This window comes from Drosophila subobscura, chromosome J (genome assembly GCF_008121235.1).
Source record: "Drosophila subobscura isolate 14011-0131.10 chromosome J, UCBerk_Dsub_1.0, whole genome shotgun sequence".
Taxonomy (NCBI): Eukaryota; Metazoa; Arthropoda; class Insecta; order Diptera; family Drosophilidae; genus Drosophila; species Drosophila subobscura.
This window is the reverse complement of record NC_048532.1, coordinates 17,383,616-17,401,185: the sequence shown is the minus strand read 5'-3', so window position 1 is coordinate 17,401,185 and position 17,570 is coordinate 17,383,616. Positions and strand designations below refer to the sequence as shown.

General features: G+C 47.3%; 1 protein-coding gene across 2 annotated transcripts; it reads right to left on the bottom strand.

Annotated features, from left to right (window-relative positions):
- Positions 1 to 14,674: 14,674 nt before the first annotated feature.
- Positions 14,675 to 16,124, bottom strand: LOC117892936 (mediator of RNA polymerase II transcription subunit 15). 2 transcript variants are annotated; one of them, XM_034799258.1, is made up of 3 exons: positions 15,859 to 16,124; positions 14,981 to 15,777; positions 14,675 to 14,950 (listed from the first exon to the last, which is right to left on the bottom strand). In XM_034799258.1, exons 1-3 carry the CDS (start codon positions 15,989 to 15,991, stop codon positions 14,831 to 14,833), a joined length of 1,050 nt encoding a protein of 349 aa, XP_034655149.1. In that variant the 5' UTR covers positions 15,992 to 16,124; the 3' UTR covers positions 14,675 to 14,830. The 2 variants fall into 2 exon arrangements, with proteins under 2 accessions (XP_034655149.1, XP_034655148.1); XM_034799257.1 differs by having other exon boundaries at positions 14,675 to 15,777; positions 15,859 to 16,123.
- Positions 16,125 to 17,570: the final 1,446 nt, after the last annotated feature.

Below are 17,570 nucleotides of genomic sequence, written 5' to 3'. Positions count from 1 at the left end.
CATGACGATTAATGTGATGCGTGCATGCCACGCCCCGCCACGCTCTCTTCGCAATGAGCCACGAAAATTAACAAATCTTTGGCTCATTAATTTGAACACTTGTTGAATATCCTTGGGGCTAAAAATTGAGTCGCCTGCCGCATACAATTTGTCCCTAATCAGTCGCTGTGCCTCGCTGCTGCTTAACGCTTATTAAAAGCAAACAAAAATAAATGCAGCCACCAAGGGAAGTGCCGGGCTGAACGTGATCCTGCACGCTGGACACGGACGTGTGTAATGCGAAACCAAAGACAAAACCTGCAGAAGAAACAGAAGATGTGTGTGTCGGCCGTGTGTCGGCAAAATATCAAAAGGTCACAGGCAGAGAGGGTTCCTGGAATGTCAACAGAGAAATGTTCTTCTTGCACACGTGCAAGCGGGGCTTCAAGTGCGAGGGACAGTCGCTCCCTCTCTGTGGATGGGTACCTGCGATAGCGTTTCACACCCAACAACAGCCAACAGGATAACGCCAAGTGGAAATTATGAAGCGACACAAAGATACACAGATACACAGCCAGGAAGGGGCAAGTGCAAGCAGCAGAGAAAACAGGAGGCGACGGAGGCTGCTTGCAGAGTTTCCCAAAGATTTGAAACCTTTTTGAGGCTTGTTTTCTTACAGCTCTCATGAATATCAACAAAAATATATTTATATTCGAGCAAAAAAGTGAGAAAAGGTAAGTGAAATGCTGCAACAATCTTTGAAGCTTTCTGGAAATTCTGGGAATTATTGGAATAATTTTTAGGTACAATTTAGATTTGATTTTAGAGGCTTTATCTTAATGGAAATTTCGAGAATTTTTGCACGAGTTTTTATGTAGATTTTCAATTTTATTTTGAAGGAAATTCTGAGAATTTTTGTTGTAGATTTTAGATTTTAATTTAGACCCTTTAGCTTCATAGAAACTCTGGTATTTTTGCTGTAATATTTTTTGTAGTAGAAATAATGTTTTCAGAGCCCAGAAATGTGTGTAAATATATGAAGAATTTAACAGCTTGAGTCAGTAAATTCTTAGGGAAATAAAAGCCAATTGATTCTTAGCTAATTTAAGCATTTTGTGGGCACAATGTCGAGCAACTTTTAATTGAACTTTTCATACATTTTTCAAGCCATTTACCCATTGATTATTTAAGCCATTTTTGCATACACCTATCAAGAAATGTTTCAAGCCATAAATGCCACAGACAACTGCCCAATCAGCCCTCGTTTAGCTAACTAGACAATTAGCCAATAGTCCACCGTCCACAGTCATTTCTTCCTGCCTGTCTACCGCTGCGCCTTTCCTTTTTGCTATTTGCCATCAGCCTGGGAACAAGTGGCCCATGAGCAATGGCTCGTCATCATTACGAGGAATGTGACTTGGGAATGGGCACTGGGCACTGGGCATTGGGTTTTGGGCATTGCAACTGATAAGATAAGACACGAGACGGACTGACCTGTGGCACTTCTACTCCCATTCGAAGGCTCGCTGTGCCCAGGCAGAGAAAAATGTTTGTTTGCTCAGCATTTGATAGCGCTGTGGAGTTATCTTTTTGGACAGCGGCGGCTCGGGGCACTGGGCTCTGGGCTCTGGGACCTGAGAGTTTCTCTTGCTGTCCATTCCATTATGTTGATAAATGCAGCCAGACAAATTACACGCCCCATCCTGGAGTGACAGTGCAGACTCATCGAGGAGAAAGATGTAGGGGCGTGGCAGCAGGGAGCAGGAGCTGGGACCAGCCTCAGCCTCCTGCGTTCCACCTGTGACAATTTGGCGCGCCGCTGCCGTGTGTTAAAAATATGTAAATTATGTGCAGCCTGATGATGCCCCCAGGGCGCAGGCCCCAGACCCCAGACCCCAGACCCGAAAGGAAGTTTCCATTTTGGGCTGGAAATTGCCCTGCCAATGTCTGACCAAATAAATTACGCGCATGATTAATAAAAATGCAGCCAGCGAGCCGCCGCCGCCTTTTGCCAATCGAAAAGTTCAATTTGGGCCAAAATATTTTTATCGCCAGTCGGGCGATGCGCATGCGCAGCCATCTCCAGGCCAGGGCAGCCTCCTTGGCTGCCTCCTTGGAGCTGCATCTTTCTGGAAGGGCTACCGCGCATTCCCATAAATTAAACGCCAAGTTATTTGAATTCTCTGCTCAAAGGAGCGAAGATTGGCGCAGATTGCTTTGCTTTTGGCTGCCCTTTTGTTTTGGCTTTTCACTTGGCGCTTTTGTCAAATGAGTTTTGCAGCTGCCGCCAGAAAGCACAGGAGCTGCGGCAGCACAGAGAAGGAGGTTGAGGCTGAGGCTGAGGACGGAGCTGGTTGCCGCTGGGGCAGGAAGACACTGATTTGGATACTGTAATTCGTATTTGTCCATTTCGCGTCTTTGGCAATTTTTCCACGCTGCTCAATTATCGTGTCTCATGTTTGCATTCTTCTTGGGCTTCTGTCGCGCCTGCCCCTGGCGACTGCGGCACATTTCCTGTCCCAACGAACACTTTTTCGATTTCACCAATGCACAGGAGCGAAGCCTCCAACTCCAGAGCTCACAGCTTTGAGTCAGAACCAGCGGCAGATTCACAGCTCAGACGGGATTCAGATTCTGGGACCTGGGAATCACAGTAGCTTTTGGCAGTTTGTTTTCCAGCACAAAGGGTGGGGTGCGAGGTCTGTGCTGTGCCGACTGAGTTCTGAGCTACAGGGGGAGATGCCCAAAGGGGGATTTGGTTGATGTTTGGCTGCTAGTTTCATTTGGGGCACGGTTTTTGGTTACCAAAATCATCACTCAGCTCTTGGCTCTGATCTTTCTAGCGCTGATATTTTATTTCTGATCAAATCAGCCGCCTCTTTGGCTGCTTTCTCTTTACCACAGAGACTGCCCGGCTGTTTTCTGCCCGTTCTGTTGCCGTGTTCTCCTTTTGGTTCTGCCTGCCCTGCGGGTAGGGTATCCACACAGCTGAGGCAGCGAGGCTCTGTGTTGCTTTTGGTGGCATGCCACTCTGGGCTTGCAATTGTAAATTACCATCTTTGCAACATTTCTGCGCATTTAGTCGCGCTTCGAGTGTTGGCCATGTTGCCGTTCCGTTCCGTTTCGTTTCGTTTCACAGCTGCCACCAAGTGGAGCTGCGGCATGCCCCTGCCGCCCGCTGCAGCTTCCCGCAATTACAATTCACTTTGCGCCAGGACGAAAGCGCCTTTTGGCTTGCATTTCGGTATCGCTTGTCGGCTCGTTGCCTTGGCGGTACTTAAGTGTAATTACGGCCGTTCCTGGCGACCTCCTTTGCCGCCGCACAAGTGAACCCTGGCTGGGGGGAGGTGTTCATCGATGTCGCGACTTGTGGCGAAGCCAATGCCAACCATTTAGCTGCAGATCTTTGAGCCACAAGGCAGTGATTCGCTTGGGGCAGCAGCAGCAGGATCAGGCTTACAACGGGAGGCCGGACTGGATCGTGTTTGCGTGTTGGCAACGTGCAACTTTAACGGGAATCATGTGGTGAAACTTTTAATGATCCGCGAGACTGGCCGAATGGGATTGAGACTCTCGGGGTCTGGGAATGGGCATGGGACTGGGAATGGAAACTCTGGGGCAACGTAACAAGAGCTTAATTTGATTTGTGTTAAACATTTTGGGTTGCTGCTTTGTGCTTTCTGCTTTGTGTTCTTTTTCCAGTGGCCGAAATGCTGATGAGGATTAAACACGAAACAGCACTAATGGCAGGGCAGAGCGTAGGGCAGGAGGAGCAGCAGAAAGAGGAGTAGGAGCAGCCCCAGTGGCAGTTAACCCATTGAGGTGGAAATATCAGAAGATTTGAGCAAGAATCAGACTGGGAAAGAGCACTAACTGGCTTGGGAGAGCGCTGGCTGCGGGGGAAGAGAGCGAAAACCCACCCCTAAATGCTAAGACACACTGTAGAACCCACCCCTAGCTGCTAAGACACGCTGTAAGAGAGCGAAAGAGCTCACAATGCCTCCTAAAAATTCCCAAAATTCCCTTTCCTACCAGTAAACATTCCCCCAAATATGCTCTCCTAGGGTTAAGCTCCTGACAGACAGCCAAGGCCAGGCCTAAATTAAATCTCAAAGCTAGAAGCGGCAGATTCAGCAGCCACTCTGCCACTGCCACTGCCATTGCCACTTCGCTGGCTACTGGAAAAAAGTGCCGCGTCCGAGAGCAATCTATGTCAGAGTTTGACTCGTAATTAGGCTACTTGGAGGCAGCCCAGAGTCTTGCAACTGTTGCAACAGCAGCTGTGGCTGTGGCGCGAAAATTGTTAACACATTGCTGTCACAGGCACGGATTGGAGCTCGGCTTTGGATGGCCAATTGCGCGTCTCTGGATGCTGGGAGCTGGGAGCTGGAAGCTGGCATCTCTCTCTGCTTCTCTCGTTCTTATCGAGCTTGACGGGCCGTTTAATTGAAATTCGTTAAGGAAAAGAGTCGGGAAACAGAAGGCAGAAATTCCAGCCATGGGAATGGGAGGGCGGAGCACTGGGAGTCGCTCGTCCAGAGTCTGGAGGAGAGTGCAGGCCAAACTAAGTTGCACATTTGCTGTTTGCAGCTGCCAGTCTCCCCAGCTACCAGTTCCATTTTGCAGTTGCCAGTTCCAGTTGCAGTTGCAAGTTGCAGTGGCAGTGGCGGTGGCAGTCAGTGTGTAATCCACCCGCAACGGCGCTCTAGTTGGGATAATTGCAGTTGTTGCCGTTGTAAAAATGCTAATTAAAGTTTACTTGTTGTCAGTGGGAGCAACTCTGGCAGCAGCGACAGCAAAAGGGTTGCCCCTCCGTCCCGCGAGAGGTGAAAACGAAATAAAGATTAACGAGCCAAAGAAATCGTTAAAGAAATGAAACCACCAACCACTGATATATAAGCCCATGAAATTCGATGATTGACATGGCAGAAGTGGCAATACTCTGCACATTTTTAAGGCAAAAGGGAAATGAACAAAATAACTTGGAAGTCATTGAAATTTACAGGGAGATTGTGAGGAAATGTTGAGTTAATAATTACAACGGTTTTATGGTTGTTAAGACTCGAAAAGAAGACGCTCAATTGGCATTATTCAAAAGCCAAAGCCTTCAGAGCTTGTACCCCAAAAAATGTCAATAAAATGGCAAGAATTTGGAGTAAAATCTTAACAAATTCGGGGCATAATTCTTAACATTATGAAGATATCTTTACGTAAATATAATCGTTATCAAGCACCTTCTAAACCTCGGATATTTTTCCATTTTTCGTTCCTAAAATCCTCTTAAATCTATTTATTTTAGACGCACACAAAAACCTACAAATAAATCCTTAAAAGATCTAACAAATCAAACAGAATTAAGGAAAAGATCTGCACAAATAAACAAAGCAAGGATTAAGATATTCCATGTACCTATAATTACAGACTCCAGACACCCACAAATATTCCTGGCCTGCTGAGATTTTCCACCAAGTTCCTTGACACTTCACGGCGATACTCCCCACTGCAGAAAGGGTATCCACAACCGACAAAAATTGAGTTGGGGGAGAGGGAGCAGCCGCAGAAAAAAATGCAAATTGTTCGTTGATGAATTAACAAAAGCGAAAATCGTGACTTATGTTTTTGGCAGCTGCAAAACGAGGCAGCCAGGCAAATGTCCAGAAAGAAAAAAGTCAGAAAACAGAAAACTGTTACCGCTGCCGGGTTTTGCTGCCTTGAATTCCGATATACACCGGAGTCCCAGTGCCCAGTGGCAGTTCCTGTAGCTGCTCGGCTGTGCTTTCTAGTCTGATTTTTCTGTGGCTAATCAATGACGCAGCCTTCTGTCGAATCGAACACCTGCAAACAGCTGCAAGCACCCGAGGGCATCGATGGCTTCTTCTACGTCTCTCCAGATAAATCCCATTAATGAGAACAGCAACAACTAATTTGATTGCCCAGTTATGAGGATGATGATGAGGAGAGGCCACAGCCACAGCCACTTTACTCTTTTTTTCTGTGTGGATTCTTTTGCTGCTTTTGCTCCCGCACGTTTTTCGCGTTGAACTTCACTGAACTTGAAGGCTCAAATCGTTGCCAGTAAAAGAATGTGCGGGCTGAGTGTGGAATTTCGACTAGGGGATGCCCTATTTGGGGGGGAAATAGAGGGAATCTTTAGCTTCAGCAACAACCCAACATACCCTTGAGCCCAATCTGCAACAGGGCATGAAAATACCTTTTTCGCGTTTGGTTTTGCCTTTTCAGTCGTGATTTGAGTGTCGTGCGAAATATTTTTACAACTTTTTATAAGTAGTTTTTTTTCGTTGCTCTCTGGCACTGCGCCTGGGCTTGAACTTTGTGCAGTCACTTAATATTTGTGGCTTTTAACTGCACAAGAAAGAGAGCTTAAGCGAAAGATGTGGGAGAGATTACAGGCAGAGTCAAAGAGAGTGGGGGAGAGATTACAGGCAGGCAGACTGGAGAGTGTGGAGAGATTGCAGTGCGACGAAGAGAGTGGTGGAGAGATTGCACAGTGCCAAAGACAGTGGGTGAGAGAAAGAGAGAGCGCCGGCAGATTTGAAGAATTGCGCCAGCGGCAGTCATTTTAATGTGCGGCTTGAGCTTGAGATTTTTGCTGTTGTTGTTGTTTTTTTTTTTTGCGCTTGCTTGTGAAATTTTTCGACTCTTTTTCTTCGAGTGGAATTTTAATGCTTTTGGCACACCTGCGCAGCAGTGTAACGGTAACGGTAACCTTGTTTCTGGGCTAAAAGTTTGGAGATTTCTCACTGAGACAGAACAAAATGCTGCACTGGAATGCACTTTTGCCTAATTAAAATGCACTCAATGAATGCCATGCCATGTCGTGGGAGCGGCGGTCTAAGGTTACTCATAAAACGAGACACGTCATGCCTTTTGGGACGACAATCACAACAAAACTCTACCTGAAAGGTTCCCCCCGCCCCCCTTCCATTCCGTTTCATTCCCTAAAGATGAGCAATGGAAGAAATCCTTTAGCCAGCCACAACTGGAAACCCATCAGCAAAGAGCCAACAGGCAACAGCAACAATATTATGTTTTTAATGGCCGATGACTCAACCACAGCCGCAGAGCACACAGCTCATGGGAAGGCAAAAGAAGACAAAGATGAAGAAATGAAATAAAATAAAGAAACAAACGAGGGAGAGAGACACACACACACACACACACACACGCACACCTGTGAGGAGAGCTCAGTGCACACCTGAGAAACAAGAAATGCATGCAGGTGTCAATCGCCAGCGAAAGAATGGTCAGAAGTAGCAACAACAACAACAACGACAACGACAACAGAGGCCGCGCATCAGCAGCGGCGGTGGTGGTGGTGGAAAACCGAACTCAAGATCTCTGCCTATCTGCCTGTGGCCGCTCTGCCGCCGCATTACAAATTCACACCAAGAGACACCCCCGGCACAGCGCACACACACACACACACACCGACGCAGTGAGGATCGGCTGGAGAGGGAGAAATGGTTAATCATTTAGGTATAAATCTCGATCTAGCGTCTTTGTCCGACATTGCCCGTTGGGGGCCAAACCAACACTTGTGCACCCATTAACCCATTAACGTCCTTGTCTAGCTACACGATGACGATGTGCGGTGTGGCCAGACACTTTACACTAGTGATGTAAGCACAGAGGCGGAATTTTAGGCAGAAAAATGTTATGCTAAAAATATGAAATTTGTGGTTTCTATGTACATAATCCATAATCTAAAATTTTCTCTCTTTTATCCACTAACTAAAACTTCCTCTTTTTGTCACTAGCATTCGTGAACGCTAAAGGGTTAACCGCAGCGCCTGCTTTTTCCATATTTAAATGCGCCTAACGACACGGACGCCGACGCAACCAACTAGGAAGAGCTCAAGGGGGGCAGGCACACACACAAACACACACAGCTAGACGCAGCCACAAAGAGGTAGAGCTGGGGCTAGAAAGAGAGAGAGAGAGAGGGAGAGAGCTTCAAGAATTCCAAGAATTGTGAGCCTCAATTGATTTACTCAGCTGTGCGGCGGCTGCTCTTCGGTTGCCGCTTGATAACTCTGAGATTTGTTATATTTGCCTCATCATCATGGCACAAACGAGGCAGTTGGAGATCCCAGATGGAGGCCAGGCCATGCAAAGGAACGATCTTCATCATCTCCATCTCCATCGTCGACGCCGCACACATGTGCGCACATTAAAAAGCAAGTTTCTCAGGTGTTTAAAAGCGTTTAAAAAGAAAACAGACGCAGACGGCTGGCTGGCTTGGCTTGGTCTCGGCTCGACTCCGCACAGCCACAGACCGAGTCGAAGATCTCAACGAGACAACAATAAACGCAACGCAACGCAACGCAGCGCAGCGCAGCGCAACCCGAGACACAGACGTTGTAGAGTTAAAAATATCCAAAGAGTACTCCTCGCGTCTCGTACTGTGCCAAGAGCCAGTTAAAGCCATGATCATGATCTCGAAGCGCTGCGGACAGCGGACGGCACGGACAGCTGGCTGGGGCAACGAGCACACGTGAAGGTTGCCACAGCCATGTTGGAGATTTACTTAACGAAATCAAGAGGAAGCGCGTAGGATCGATCGAGAATGGTTGGGGGGTTTGGGGAGGTGGCTGGAGGCGGGCTGTTAACCTAGCTGTCATACAGCATTGATTGCTGCGAGGCAATGGCAAATACAAAAAAAAGCCCCACAGACTTGCGCTTGATTGCCGGCGGTTGAGTTCGGGCTTGGGGTCGGGGTCGGGTTTTGGGTTTGGGTTTGTGTCTGGGTCGGGGGTGTACCGGACCACGTAGCCAGTGACTCAGCATCTATGCATATGGCAGATACATTCCCCTTTCTTTGTTGGTGTTAACGATGCATCCATCTGGTGGCTGCCTTTGAGCTGCAGCCAAAATGTTAAGTGCATGTTTTGATTGGTTTGTGGCGGCCCAAAACGGATCAAGATTATGGCCGATGAATAGGAGCCAACTCCAGCGACAGACAGCAGGAGAAGGTCCAACCTCACGATCTCATCTTTGGCAGCGGGGATAATGTGCAATCTTATGTGCATAATCTGCTTAAGAGGTGTCACAGGCATTTATTATGCACGCTGCTCATGTCAGCCACAAAAGCCATATTAATGATGAGGCTAAATTATAGAGAACCAAAAGGCTCCCTCGGGCTTTATGGAATGTGTGTAGGCCACAGAATTGGTGGACTTACGACCCTGTGGCTTATCGTTCGTTAAGTGTTTCCACTATGCTATAACGAGCCATAAAAAGCAGCAACAGCTAGGCAGAGTGTCGAAGATCTGCGCATTTTGGATCCTGAAAACGCAACTCTTTTGGCTTTGCCTTAGCTGGCATTCCGGTCCACATGTGGCATGACCATAGCCAATTGCTGGCCAAAATGTTGCTCAATCAAGTGAACATCTGCAACATCCGCAAGCGGCTTGCACCTGTTGGCCATATGCAAAAGCTGGGCAGAAAAAAGGTGTTAGAACATTTTAGTTGGAAACCCTTTCGGGCTGGATGATGAATTAAGCGAAATTCTGGAAATTCCGCAACATGTTAACGGTTTTTGAGGATGCGGCAACTGCCACAATGGACAATGGCTAGAACAACAACAAGAGCCAACAACAAACGGCCAACACGCATTAACAATGGGCTGCCAGATTTAACACCTGTGTGCCAGAATGCACTTGGAAAATCTCTACAAATATTTGACGTGACGTGAGTGAAATTTGCATTTTGGCCCGGGAGTGTAGCGGCAAAAGAACAAAAGCCAGGGAACAGGTAAATGCACTTCTTGCGGCTGTCCCCGGTGCCGATCCAGGCAGCATCATTAACACGTTCATGCCCGGCTGGGCGGGGATTAGACTGGCGGGGCGAAAAGGTGCGAAAATCCATCAGCGTACGGTGGTTTCGTTCCACTGTAGTTGAAAGTCTGGCCATGAATCGCTTGGAAATTTACAAGAATATTTTGGAATGTTCAGCTGTACTGGGGGATTGTTGCCAGCGGAATGTATTGGATTGGCCATGGGCACGTTCGAGTGACAAATGTCAATTTGCATTCGAATTGGCAAATGTTCTTTTGGCTGCTGTTGCCGTTAATTGCGCGAGTTACCACCTCAGCATCTATCCTCACCCTCGCCCCGCCGAAACCACCGCGGCTAGCATAAGTAGGCCCCAACGTCAACAACGTCGATGCTGCAACAAAGTTGGACCGGCAGAACTTACACAAACAAACATCAGACTCAGCAACCAAACATCCGTTCTAATTGAGGAATGGGGAGTAAGCAGATTCTCTGCCAGCCAAAAGAGCAAGGCCAGCAAATCGTAATTTAGTTGGAAACCAAGAAACGAAATATAGAATCAGAATTATTTTGAACCTCAACCACTCCGGGTGTTTTCATCTCCACAAAACCCACTTTCCTGCAACAAATCTCCCAAGGAACCTCAACCGATACACTTGTATCATAACTGGCGCAGTCGGACACTCTCGTTAAAGGACGGAAATCTGGAGGAACTAGGACACTAGAGGACCGAGACAGCGAGAGAAATCACGCAGGAGATGCAGTGGAAAGTAGTGACAATAATAACCCTGTAAGGAGAGATATCGGGGAAATATGTACGTGTGAGTAGAGTGACGTGAAATGGAGAAGAAATAAAACATAAGAAACCCTCAAAGGGAGAACGAAAAGTGAAACAATACAATGGTGAGCGGTGAAATGGGCAATTATTAGAAGAGAGATAGTATGGTACATTGGCCATGGCAGTGGATTCGAGTTATTCGGACCAAAACGAACAGAATAATGCAAATAAATGGTCAGAGGGGAGTGAGGAGAAAAGAGTGCAAAAGTGTCGTGGAAAAATTTTGAGCGGTTCGATCGTGCGGTTCGATCGTTGCGGTTCGATCGGCCGCGGTTCGACCGAGTGGGGTCGAGCGGATGCGGTTCGACAGTGAGTCGAGCAGTTGCCGTCGGCTTGACGTCAGGCCGAGGGGCCGATACGATCATAGAATCGGGTGCATGAGTAATTGTGCCAATGATTCGGTTTGGTTCGACGGAAGCGAGGCCAAACACTCGGTTGGGTCGAGTCGAGCATCGAACGGTCGAAGATGACACACACACAGCATAGAGACAGGGCCGGCACGAAAAAAAAAAAAAAAAAAAAAAAAAAAAAAAAAAAAAAAAAAAACAAAGAATAAAACACCGAAAATGGTGAGGGGCAAGACCCCGCGAGGGAGGCGATGTAATTAAAAGAGATGTAATCCAAGTCGCTCACATGCGTAGGGCAAAGTACTGTAACGCACAGTGCGGACGCCTAGTGTAGGGGCGACAAGGACAAAAGTAAAGAGTCGAGTACAAGTTCCAAGTCACTCACATGCGTAGGGCAAAGTACTGTAATACACAGTGCGGACGCCTAGTGTAGGGGTGACAGGGGGATGGAACAAGGAAATGCTACCAGGGAGACACGACTGTCCGCAATTGGTTACAGATACTGTAACGCACAGTACTGTGACTAGCTTCAGCGTGTAGGTAAAGACACAAAGTAAATGAAATAAAAGGTGAAGAGTCAATTGCTAGTTCCAAGTCACTCACATGCGTAGGGCGAAGTACTGTAATGCACAGTGCGGACGCCTAGTGTAGGGGTGACAGGAATATGGAACAAGGAAGCGCTACCAGGGAGACACGACTGTCCGCAATTGGTCGCAGATACTGTAACGCACAGTACGGTGACTAGCTTCAGCGTGTAGGTAGTAGGTAGGTAGGCCACAAAGTAAATAAAAAGACGCACATAAGGCGATCAAAGAACTATAGACGAAGAAGAAACCATTTCACAGCACACCACACTCCATTTCACGGGCACAAGGACACACAAGGAAACTAAATCTTTGTCGCCAGAACATGGACAATAGGTTCATTATAATGTTTAGAAATTTAACGCAACATATTAACGAAGAACAGGTTAGGGTGAACTCTTTTTATTAGCAGCTATAAAAACGGAATAAGTAAAACATTCGTAGAAGAGGACAAAAGAATTTATAGAATAGAATACATCGACAGAATTTCGATCACGATAGACATGATAGCAATGAACCTCAACGAGGTAACGGAGAGCCTATTATTAGCAAGGGTAGGAATAATCCCCAAATTCATATTAAATAAAGAAGAATCACGTAGAATTACACAGAATTTAGAAGACCAAAGGGTGCAAATACTATCAGAAGAACACATGTACGAATTTTTAGAGCTGAAAGCCATAATGAATGGTACGGACATAATATTTTCACTAAGCCTACCAATTTTAAGAAAGAAATGTATTTACTGAAAAGAATACTACCATTACCTATAAATAAGACAGAATTTGTAATAGCACCTAATTTTTGTAGCTTATAATAACAACAAAATGTATTATTATAAGGACAAGTGTCAACAAATAAGGGAACTTTATACATGTAAAAACGACAAAAGCGTAAAGAGAATCAACGAAGGTTGTCTGAGAAATCTGGTGAACGGAGAGGCAACGGAGTGCGAGACAAAAGATATAGGACTTCGCAGGGAAATCTTCGAACCGGAGAAAGGATATATAGCAATTTTCAACGGCGAGAAGGTGAGGATACAAACAGATTGTGGACACGAAGAAATATTCAGCGGATCAGCGATGATAATTTTCAACGATTGCGCAACAGTAGTTAACAACATCCAATACGAGGCAGTAGAGCAGCTAGAGGTGGGACACATGAAGCTCGAGATTCCACAGGTAGCGTTCTTGAAGAAAAACAGGACAACCCAAGAATTGGGGGTCCACGAACTCAGGATGGAGGACATCAAGACTAACTTGGAAATCGGAAGAATGCGAGCCGGAATGACGATACAGACTACAACAACGTATGCAGCTCTCGAGTACTACTGGTGGGTGCGATATGCACCGTATACCTTTCAAGGAAGACGACCATTTACGCAACAACTACTTCAAACCCCACGTCCACATCACCGCCCACCTTCGTACCAACCATCCCTCCGTTATGGTCGGTAGCTCAGACTGAGGGGGGAGGAGTTACCACCTCAGCATCTATCCTCACCCTCGCCCCGCCGAAACCACCGCGGCTAGCATAAGTAGGCCCCAACGTCAACAACGTCGATGCTGCAACAAAGTTGGACCGGCAGAACTTACACAAACAAACATCAGACTCAGCAACCAAACATCCGTTCTAATTGAGGAATGGGGAGTAAGCAGATTCTCTGCCAGCCAAAAGAGCAAGGCCAGCAAATCGTAATTTAGTTGGAAACCAAGAAACGAAATATAGAATCAGAATTATTTTGAACCTCAACCACTCCGGGTGTTTTCATCTCCACAAAACCCACTTTCCTGCAACAAATCTCCCAAGGAACCTCAACCGATACACTTGTATCATAACTCGCGCGCTCGCGCTCTCCACCCTCTCTCTCTCTCTCTCTCTCTCGCGCACTCAATCGCTCTCCCATTCCAATCTTCGACGTTTTCCAATCACTGGAAACGGCAACGAACGTTCAAGCTCAAGAACACACCTTAAACTTTGGGTTTGTTTCTTTTTTGTTTGCTTTGCTTTTTGTTTTTCTTTTTGGAGCGCTTTACAGCTGGTTGCTGTTGCTAGAATTCATGAGGCAGGCCGAAGACATGCCCCTGCCACAACTGCGGCCAGCAGCAACAAGTTCAAACACATGACTCTGACTCCCAAGAGCGGCATGGCCACCACTTCTCCCCACATTTTGCCTCTCTCTTCGTTTCTTCGCTCTACTCTACTCTACGAGCGACTCCCAGCTTCAGTTCAATGTCAATTTCGATTCGTCATCCGCAGCTGCGTTGATTTCTCGAGCGACCTCTTCCCCTCTCACTTACCCCTTTCCAGTTTTGTTGCTGCTGCGTTCTTTTTTTATGGCCATGTTAAGTTTGGACTTGGCTTTTAACACACAATCACACCGACACACACACACACGGACCGAAGACGGCAGGACCACCGCCGTTGACTCCATCGGATGGGGTTCATTCTACTGTAATTTATTGATGCGGTTCCACAGTTAAAGGCGTACGTCGCGACGGACATGTGTGGGCAGGCAAGCGGCCAGCAGCCAGCGGCGGCAAGATTACGTTCCACGGATGCATGCCCTTGCTCTGTGCAGCTGGCAAAAGCAAAAACCACTCGAACGCCCACACAAATGTCACTCTCTTTTTCTCTTCTCTCTGTCTCTGCCTCATCACACGATGCCCGTTCGGTGTAAGCACAGCGAAAAAGGGCACAAGTGCATTGATCTATGGGGCCAAAAGAATTGCTTTTCACATTTAATATTTATTTTGCGGGATGATCGCTCAAAAATGAGAACTGAACCCTTCGCTGCCAGAGATAACTTTCGGGGTCCATTTCGCACGTACAACTGCAAATAGAACAGCAATTGGGATTGCATGTGTGTGTGTATGAATAACTACCGAAAGAGAGGGAATGGCAATGCGTAGGTGGCTGCTATGACACTTCTTACTTTGCTTTGCTCTCACAAGAGAGTGCAAGAACAAAGCATAAGCGACGATCAGCCGACGTCAACGCTTCAGTTAGCTTCATAGAAAATTACGAAACGCAAAATTGAAAGTCAAAGTGTAGGTCAGTTTTTAATACACGACGATAAACCTATCAAGAAATTTGTCATACAGTTACAAGTATATATTCGCACATACATTCAACATCTAAAACATATAATCTCTACTTTGTGACCACAGTGCACTGGACAGACAGGCGCACTCAACCGGTGCGCGCTCTCTTTGTAACTCACTCTCTCTGTCTCTCTCTCGCTGTCTTGCTGTTTCCCTCTCCCACTATTCGCTGCACTCGCGAATGTTACTGCAATTCCGCCTGGTCCAAGGCCATCTGCTGCTGGTTCAATAACATTTGCGAGGGCTGTGATTCCTCTTGTTGTTGTTGCTGCTGCGGTTGTTGCTGTTGGCGTTGCTGCTGCTGTTGCAGCATCATCTGTTGTTGCTGCTGCTGAAGCTGCACCGGCGGCTGTTGATGCATCGTCTGCAGCAAGAGCTCTCCCATCTTGGCCCGAAAGAAAACGTTCTGGATGGGCGTCATTTGCTTCATCAGCGGCATAAAGCTGATGAGGTAATTATAGTCCGAGTCACCCACATGCAGCACATTCTTGCAGCGCGCCAGGTCTTGGCTGGTGGACTGCATCAGCTGTTGCTCTTCGCGTTTCAGTCCCTCCAGAAAGTTGACCTGCTCGTCCACGCGCTTGGCACATTGGCAACTGCTAACCGCCGCCGCTGCCATGGCAGTTCCCATGTTCATACCCATGCCCAAGCCAAGTCCGTGACCAAGTCCGTGACCAATTCCGTGTCCTAGTCCCTGTCCCAGTCCTTGTCCAAATCCGAAACCGCTAGTGGACGGGGATGGGGACGCTTGTTGCGGCATGGACCGCTCCTCGGCGGCGGCACTGGCCAGGGATATGCTCTGCGAGAGCCGTCGCAGGGCCTGAGGCGTGGCCATATTCTGGAATTCCTGCATCAGTGCATCGTTGTCCGCCTCCATTTCGTCCGCCGGCATCGTCTCTCTCTTAAACGACATGCCCGAGTCCGACGCCGCTTCCTTCTTCACATCCCCGTCATCCTCCTCGTTCGTGCTGCTGTCACGGCGCTGCATATTGCCAAGGAAGTCCATTTCCTCGGCATAGGACCACTGGTGGACAGGGGAGGGTGAGGCTTGCTGCTTGGACAGGCTCTGGCGGCGGTTGTGCCGGCGATAGCTGCAGCGTAGATTCTTCCATTTGGCGCGACACAAATCCACTGTTCCAGGGCAAGAGAAAGAGCGTAAACAGCGATGATATAAGCAACCGGCAGGGCAGGCAGCGCCAATTAGTTACTCACCATTACAACCCAATACTTCGGCCACGTTGTTCCATAGGCGCTGCGTCTCCAGGCGGTTGGAGTGGTCCGCATGGGAGGAATCCCAAAGAGCCGGCCATTGCCTAACTTCAGCGATCAGCCTGTGCATGTCCATGTTCCTGCGTTTTTAAAAACAAACTGTAAAAAATCGACCGGCTGCAGCAACAAAAAAACCGCGCAGAGAGAACGAACAACTTTTGTGTAACGCTCTCTCAAAATGCCGCTCTCGCGCAAAGCAAAAACTGAAGTCAATTCTCGGTTCGGCATTCGTGACAATGTGGGCGCTGTTTTCTTTTTGTTTTGTTTTTTGTGTGTTTTGCTGCAGGTAATAAAGAATTGTGGGTTCGTTTGTCAAGTAAACGTATGTTTTGATTCAGGTAAGTCGTAGAGAATAGTCTTTTAAACTGTACAATACAATTTGTGGGTGATTCGCCTATTAAAGGGCATTCCATAAGTCGACCTACAGATATCGGTTTTTTTTCTTCTCTCTGCTGGAACAGTTGCCGTTTATTTGTCTTCCACTGATTTGCTTTCTGTTTTGTTCTGTTCTTGAATTTGCTGTACCGTGAAGTTGATTCTTTTTCGTGTATGTTTTCATTTGTTTAGTGAAGTTTTATGTGTTCCATTAAGTTCAATAATTTAATTCAATTTGGCAGAGTAAGTGGCTAGTCTAATTTATGCTTTTAATTTAGTGAGAGACACATGGCAGTGGATTAATCAAGTCAATCTGCCGCTCTCTGCTGGAACAATTTCCAAGTTTGTCTGTTTGTCCGTTTTTGCGCTCATTTGCTTTCTGCTTTCTGCGCTGTTCTCGCGTGTTGGTGTTTTGTTCTCTCCGTTCGTTCTCATCTCCCAGAGACATTGAACTTGCCGGCACAGTGGAGCGGAATGCATAAAACATGCTTGTGGATTGTGGATGGCATATGGGATGGCTCGTAAAGTAATTTCCTATCGCCGGCTATCAGGAGGAACTTCCAAATATTTGCAGAGCCGGGCGGCCGGCCACAGGCCATGGAGGAGATTGCAACATGTTGGCCGAATATGGGCAGGCAGCGGTGAGAGCGGTGCAACACATGTTACCAAGCTGGCAGCCGGTTGTCTTTGGTTGCTTTGGCTGCTGCTGCTGCTGCGGTGGCTGGAACGGCGACAACAAGTGGACGTTGAAAATATGCGACAGCAATTATCTCTGGCAACAAGCGGTCCATAGCCATATAGCATATACACACATAGTAGGTATATCCATATGTTGTCGCCTGCTCTGCTCTGCTCGGATTTGCGCACGACTTTCGCTTACCATTCCAGGCCGTTGGTTGTCATTGTTGCTGCTGTTGCTGTTGCTGCTGCTGCGGCCGTTGTCGTCAGTCTGTTGCAGCTGCTGTCAATCTGTTGGCCGGCCGCTGCTGCTGCTGCAAAACAACAAAAATTTCCATGTGTCATTTCAAAAATGCAAATATGGACATGATCTGGTGCTCTGACTTCTGCTCCTGCTCCTTATGTCTGTGCTGTGCTGTGCTGTCTGCTCTTCCAACCAAAACCCATCCGACCCGAACCGATCCCATTGCCTCTCTGCATCCTCCACATGTTCCACTCGTCAGGCGATCAAGCAGCCCCAACTGACAGCCGAGTGACGTCTAAATTTTGTTCAACGAAATGATTATAAAGGCATTTATGCATGCGTAGTCACAGGCCAGACT

Bases quoted from the DNA above. Each gene is read 5' to 3' on its own strand.
- LOC117892936 (XM_034799257.1), bottom strand. From the start codon at position 15,991: ATGGACATGCACAGGCTGATCGCTGAAGTTAGGCAATGGCCGGCTCTT. The intron at 15,778-15,858 runs GTGAGTAACTAA...GCCCTGGAACAG, and splicing joins CGAAGTATTGGGTTGTAATG to TGGATTTGTGTCGCGCCAAA.